The sequence below is a fragment of the Antrostomus carolinensis genome, unplaced genomic scaffold, assembly GCF_000700745.2.
Source record: "Antrostomus carolinensis isolate BGI_N321 unplaced genomic scaffold, ASM70074v2 scaffold693, whole genome shotgun sequence".
NCBI classification, from domain to species: domain Eukaryota; kingdom Metazoa; phylum Chordata; class Aves; order Caprimulgiformes; family Caprimulgidae; genus Antrostomus; species Antrostomus carolinensis.
Genome location: NW_010305623.1, coordinates 85,169 through 92,423, shown reverse-complemented (window position 1 = coordinate 92,423; position 7,255 = coordinate 85,169). Strand labels below are relative to the sequence as shown.

The 7,255-nt window shown below is 37.2% G+C and overlaps 1 protein-coding gene across 1 annotated transcript in view; it reads left to right on the top strand.

Annotated features, from left to right (window-relative positions):
- Positions 1-7,255, top strand: part of ITGA8 (integrin subunit alpha 8) — a 92,641-nt gene that overhangs the window by 19,001 nt on the left and 66,385 nt on the right. Inside the window, exons 6-7 of the mRNA XM_010164829.2 lie at positions 3,233-3,278; positions 5,331-5,438. Coding sequence (XP_010163131.2) covers positions 3,233-3,278; positions 5,331-5,438 — 154 coding nt within the window. The remainder of the gene's footprint in view (positions 1-3,232; positions 3,279-5,330; positions 5,439-7,255) is intronic.

Here is a 7,255-nt window from a genome sequence, read left to right as displayed (position 1 = left end):
TAAATATGAGGAAAGAAGGAGTGAAGGTGATTTTGTGATTCTCATACTTCTCTCTCTTTCTTTCTCTCTTTATTTATACGTGTTTTAATCTGGGCTTGAAAAAAGCCTCTCACAAATGCAATAGAAAGATTTTCATATGCTTTTCTTCAGGCTCTGTTTGCAAGGTTTATGACTAGTTAAGCTGGCTTTTTTTTTCTATGTAATTTCAAATTACTTGCTAAACCCTAATTTTTCAGCTAGTGACCTTTGCATCAGTGACATCGCACACGTAGCATTAACAAGCAGTGCATAAAGACAACTTCTGTCTATTTTTAGGAGGGGAAAGTTGCCAAACTTCAGATAATGTAGGCATCTCATGCATTTTTTCACAGAAATGATGAGTAACTTTTCTTCTGCAGAACACACAACAAATTCAAAACTTCTGCTTATTAAAGTGCTCTGATTTGATGTGTATACAGATCTCATGGATTTGTATATATGTCAAAAATATTTTTTTTCAATTATGGATATAGGAGTTCCACCCCACAAGGCAGTGAAAGAAAGAAAGAAGAATAAACTACTGCTTTGTAAAAGAACAAGTAGAAGCAAAGCAAAATCCCTAATGGAACTTCCAGTGAATACTCTGCTTGAATATATAATGACTTGGTCATTATATTACATCATAGATGTCACTACTGGGTATAAGTATGTTTTATTGTTTGCATATTCATTCTTAAGTTCACTTTTCCTACTGAGTAGTTTCACTCATTCAAGCTCTTTAGGTCAAGAATAAACATGGCTTAGACCAGAGAATAAAAGACATGTCAGGGAAAAAGTAAGAGCTTCCAATCATCACAAGACCAGGATCTAGATAAGTCTTGGATATCTGCCTGTTTCATCTCTACCATAACATAGCCCTGTACTAAAACCTTTTGAGTTATCAAGTCTAGTATGAAACAGTACATATCCTAAATCTGTGGCAAAATTCATAAAGGACGTCCATCTGGGAACAACAGAATGGAAACCTCTTCCTTTTTTGTCTTTCACTTTCTGTTCATAACATAATGTTTCTTTTTCCTTTTTAAAATAAAAACAAAACCACAAAAAACTACAAGCACAAAAGCCAATAAAGTATTAAATCTTTTCTGGTTACTATGGGTGCTGCTATCAGGGAGCTACCAGGGAGAGTTCTGCCATGTGCGTTGTGTAGCCTTTATGATGATTACTTTGTCTCAATCTGTTGTTTATTTAAGAGGAAAATATCTTTAGGTTTTGGTACTGTGTGCAAGTTGTCTATAAAAACTGTTAATGAAAAGGACTCATAAATGTCCCAAAAAGGAGACAGAAACAACACTCATTTTCTTCTGCTATGTCAAGTGTTCCTGACCCTGAAGCATATTTCTCTAAGGCCAATGGAAGTAGAAAAATGTAAATGTTTTACAAAAAGAGGACCAAACCCATAAGCTGTCCATGCCTGCTCCTATTAGGATATTACTCAATGGAATTGAATAGGGCAGGCTGTTGCCCATGTGGAGTACTTGTTTAAACTTGTGAAATCCTGACTATCTGAGAGGCAGACAGAGCACTGGAAAACATGCTGACAGACCTGGCCCAAACCTACCCAGCTAATTAGCATCAAAGCTTTGTGTTTGCATCATGCTCAATGACTTACATGGACCTACTGGAGCAAGTCCAGAGGATGGCCATGAGGATGATAATAGGCTGGAGCACCTTTCCTCTCTGGAGCTCCTGAGGACGGGCTGAGAGAGTTGGGGCTGTTCAGCCTGGAGAAGAGAAGGCTCTGGCGAGACCTTATAGCGGCATTCTAGTATCTGAAGGGGCTACAAGAAAGCTGGGGTGGGACTTTACAAGGACAGATAGTGATAGAACAAGGGGTAATGGCTTTAAACTGGAAGAGGGTAGATTTAGATTACATATTAGGAAGAAATTCTTTACTGTGAGGGTGGTGAGACACTGGAACAGGTTGCCCAGAGAAGCTGTTGATGCCCCCTCCCTGGAAGTATTCAAGGCCAGGTTGGATGAGGCTTTTAGCAACCTGGTCTAGTGGAAGGTGTCCCTGCCATGGAAAGGGGGATTGGAACTAGATGATCTTTTAAGGTCCCTTCCAACCCAGACCATTCTGTGGTTCTATGATTCTATGACTTTAGGGCTTCTTAAGCAAACCTGTGCTCAGACTATGGGAGCAGCAGTTAAAGGTTTGTTTACAACTCTGAGAACTGGTTTAATTAACTCATTTAGATCAGTTTAGGTTGCCAGTCTGTACCACTGCAAGGTCTGTTGTGAGACTTGGTCTACTGAATTGGACACGTGTAAATCAAACCATATGGTAACAGTGGAGTGAAAGGCATGCCCAGATGGACACTAGGGCGTTTGAAAATGAAACAAAGCTCCTCCCTTTTCTTGAACTGTGCACCAGGTAGAGGCAGCAGGAAAGCTGATCCTTTTTCCTCACTGCTTGGCCACAGCTTTTCTCCAGCAGGCCTGAGTGGTCCAGCAAGCCATTCTGGATCTTTCCAGAGAGCCCTGTGTGGGGACTCCAGGCAAAAAGAGAAAATATTTGGGCCTGTAAGATTCCCCACCCAGGCCGGTGTACAGTGACAGAGATGTGCCCAGGGCCCAGAGTAGCACTTGTGGTGTTGACTCCATCTGGTCCAAATGGTGACTGACTGGGAAAAAGAGGGCCTCAGAGAGGTAACTGTTGTGAGCCTTAGCACATGCTGCTACAGTGCTGAAAACATTAAAAACTATGAAATCAGCCATCTTCTCACCTGTGCGTTGTATTTATATACACGGACATGCAATGCTTAAATTAATGAACAAATTATTTAAAAGACAAAGCAGGATGGGAATGATTGTCAGGAAGGAACACTGTAAGTTTCCAAAGTGACCTGTACGACAGCAATGACAAAGTGGTTTGCATCTCTCTGTGTAATGGACAATCCTTTTCCCCCTTTAATGGATGTTGTAGAGAAGTGAGACTGTGGCATGGGTCATTAACCTTGTGTTAAATAGATTGGCACTCATTAGATACAACCAAGACATTTATGAGCCCATCTCTGACAATGTGAAATGTTTTTTTTCAGGTATATCATTGAAAAAAATACTTAGATAGGAATGATCACATTTGTTTTATGTTACTGCGTTTTTTGAATAAATAATCTAATTTAGGCTGGGGAAAAAAATGTATTAGAAGATTCTATATAGTTCTTCTGAAGCTGTTTTGTTTTTCCAGATTTAATTGTAGGTGCATTTGGAGCTGGAAAAGCAGTTGTTTACAGGTATGTGGTAAATACAATGGATTTTTTTGTTTTACAGCTCTTGTGGGAGATTTGCAAATAAACAAATGTCAGATTCCTGTGTTTCCCTGATGCAGTGTGTAAAGGATGCTCATTACAGATGATAAATTAAGCATCTTGTGAGAAACAAATGCTTTTTTCCCATGCTCAAAACTTGTCGTTTTCAATGAAACTTTCCATGCTTAGTCTTAGCTCAAGAAGCTTCTTCTGGAATGTTTGACACCTCAGTTAATTTGAAATAAGACAAGAAGAGAAAATGGTATCTTTTCTAGCTTTAAAGCAATGTCACACAAGTTCCTATACATTCAAAAAGTTCTTGCTACAGCTCATCAGAGAGAAATTTAAAAAGCATAACATTGAAAATTAATTTATTTTCTGGGGAAATGGTAATAGTAAGCAGTTTTCAAGATTCTTCAGAGGTCATGCACATTAAGACTTGAACTATTTATTGAAAATAAAGACTGCTGCTCTTAGCTTCAGTTTAGAAAAAGTGTACAAGATCCCATTTTACAAATCATAAAATGGTTGTTTGTTGCTGACCACAGATTTTCACTAAATGCAGTTTGATTAGATGTATAAATTAAAACTACCAAATACATAAACAGAAATCTACTGCTGCCTTCTTAGTCCAGCCATGCTGACAGTTCTTTGTGTTTAAATAGTCACCATCCACTGCTGCAACAGTGTGGTCATATTTCTTGATTCCTGTCTGTCATCTTATTGTCTGTACTCCCAACATTATCTGACTGAGAGGAGGCATGTTCTGCTTCCCAACTGAATGTTTGTCAAAGCATAAGAATTTTGTAAAACAGGAACATTAGCTCATTTTACCTGACTGTAGGTGCAGTGAGTAGACTTGATTTTCCTACTACCCTCTTTGAGAATCATGCAAGTACTTTGCAAGGCATCACTCCGCAGTGGCCCAAATGACTGCAGAGGATGTGAAACACTGGAGAATTAGATCCAGTGTATATTTTAGATAACAATAAAAAATGTGTTCTATTTAATTTAAGAAAGTGAATAGCAATACACCCTCAATCTTTCCATTTCCTGGCCAGTGCATCAAATAGGCAACTTGTCATATTGGAGAAACAGAATTTTGCTAACTGAAATTTGATAGAAAAAAGGTTTTTCCTTTTGCACAGCAGTTAAGAAAGTAATTTTATTTTTTAATGTCTTGATGAAGACATTATATATAAAGCAGTATCATAGAAGCTCATCTGTGGATTAAATTATAAGGAAAGCAACTTTGTAATAATCTGTTTTTGCCAGAATTATGTAAGTTATTGTAAAATAGTTCTGCTGTCTTAAAAAAACAGAATTTAGACCCTTTCTTGTTTTCATTTGTGTTCGAAATTGCTCTCAGTTATAGTTTATCTCATTACTTAATAACAGATTTTTATTCAGAGGGATGGTTCCTATCACCACAAGTGATACCACATACTCAGCAGAATTTTGTGATAATTATTCCTGGTTTCCAAAGTTAGTTGTCCCAAGACATGTCAGACAAAGTTTACTTTATTATTGGCTCAAGATATTCTAGATCAACTTCTACTTTAATCAAATTATGTTCATTTTTTTAGGAATCTAAAACAGAGATAGCAAGTCTGAATAAGTCACTGTTAATGGAGATATTCTAAACAAATCTGACAGCATAAAATAGTGGCAAAAGGACTGCTGAAAATCCCAAAAGGCTGACTCTGTCCCTTTGTGAAAAATCAATGTGATTAAATGTGTTTGATGTGCCTCAATCCCAGTACACACCTATTGTTAACTATAGAATACTGTTTCATTGATGCTGTTAACCTGTAATATTTTTGTGAACAACTTTCAAAATGTCATAGTAGGAGGTATCACAGTTTCTGACAAAAAAAACAAAGTTATTTTGGGTAGGAGCAGCATTATAAAAGTGTTTTATCCCAGGTAGCCCTACATTCCTAGCTTCTTTGTGGCCATCTTAGTTGCTTTCTCTGCTGCAGCTTAGGTACTGATGTGTTCCTTCTCTGTGCAGTAAACCTAATTTCTGTCCCTCAGAGCCAGACCTGTTGTGACAGTGAATGCTCAGCTCATTCTGAACCCCATGATTGTGAATCCAGACAATAAAACTTGTCAGCTCCCTGGCTCTCAGCTTTTGGTGGCCTGGTAAGTTAATGATTAGACAAAAAACATCCTCAACCTTTTTCTCAAATAACTTCCTATTCCTGACTTCTCTTACCGCTTTTTGTTGACATATTCAAAGTTAAAAAAAAATTGTTCAAACATGCTATGAGTACAAAAAAACCACCCCTATACAGAACATTCCTTTTTGATATCTTCCAGTACTTCACAAATTCTCAAAATGAAGTAGCTAAAAATCGAGTCCCTTGATATGCTGTCTCTGCATAGGAGGATGCACAGTGTCTTCTAGGATCAAGCTGCAAATTCATATATAGCTTTTGGATGAATGAGGCATAAAACAGCTAAGACAGACAAAACACAGAAACTTTGATCTGTAAAAGCGTACAACTTTGTTGAGAAAATGTAACAGTGAAAGTGATGCAAAGAGCTAATGGGCCCACCATTTTCTGTTAGAGAGAGAGAGATCTCAAGAGGAAGAGAGAAGATATCAAAAAGAACTCTTACCATCCTGAGAGCAGTTCACAGGATGTTGTTTCTTGCTGACATTGGTGAGAGGAAAGCTTTTTTTAGTCTATTGTGCAGGACAATGTTGCATTTGTCTTTAAAAGACAAACACTTCACCACGGTAGCATTTAACTGTGAAAATAAAAAGTACATTCAAAACTGTTAAGCTAATTAATACAATTTAAGATCAGCTACAGATATAAAATGCTTGCAGGACAGTTGGAGGCTGTCTAAGAGCACATAATACCACATATAGACACATTTACTGCACTAGAAAAAAGTCACTTAGAAAGGACCCCAGGAGCAGTTGATAAAAGAGGCTATTACAAATACATGAGATACTGTTTAAAAGTGGAAATCATAACAAGTGAGGAAACTAAAAACAAAACAGAGCATAAAGACGTGCAAGTTGAATGTAAAATACCAGTAAGTCCTGCCAGAGAGACTGTGAGGAACAGATTTCTAGGACATAAAAACATATTAGAGGCAGAAAGCCTGCCAGGATGTGGGCTGGATGAAAAGAATATCAAGGTGTAGAGGAGGACTCCAGAAGACAAAGTGACTGCAGAAATTTTGCACTGCTTTTAAACCACAGGTAGTCAGAGGGATTCCCCACACTGGAGACATTCTTTATAGGAACTGGGTTTTAAAAATCATCTCAAATGTAAGAATCAGCAAAAGAGTTTTCAGAACAAATTGATAAATATGAACCACAAAAATTAACATGACCAGAAGCAGTTCATTTAAGACTCATAAAGGAACTCAACTCTGATGCACTTAAACCACTAAATATATGGGTTTTCAATGCATTTGATGCAACTTGTGACTCAGGAAGTTCCTAAATCTACTGATTGTGAAAATCTGGGATGGGACTGTCAAGAGATTTTCACTTTTGCTCTATTCTTTTACACTTTATGGGACTTGTCATATTTATCATAATGGTCCTCATTTCTACATCCTGTGTAGAAAATTGTCCATCTACAGAGCAATGTAGAATGCACTTGGTAGAGCTATGCAGTCTCAGAACTTTAAAAAACTTTGGCCTTTCTGGAATATGATCAAGATCAAGATCCATCCTAATTTTTTTTATTCAAGCACCTTTTGTTTTAATAGTTGATGTAATGGAGAATTTGCAATATCAACATTGGACTGAAGTGTGTTCATTGATCCAAAGTATGTATTTTCAGAACTTCAGTTTTAAAGACTTTTTAAGAGTGCTTTATGCCATAATGGAAAAGATTTAAAAATCATAACATTTACCAACTCTGCTGAAAGAAAAAAGGTGTTTTTTTGCACAAGAGAAATAAATAAAAACATCTCCGTTAAAAAAGTATTCC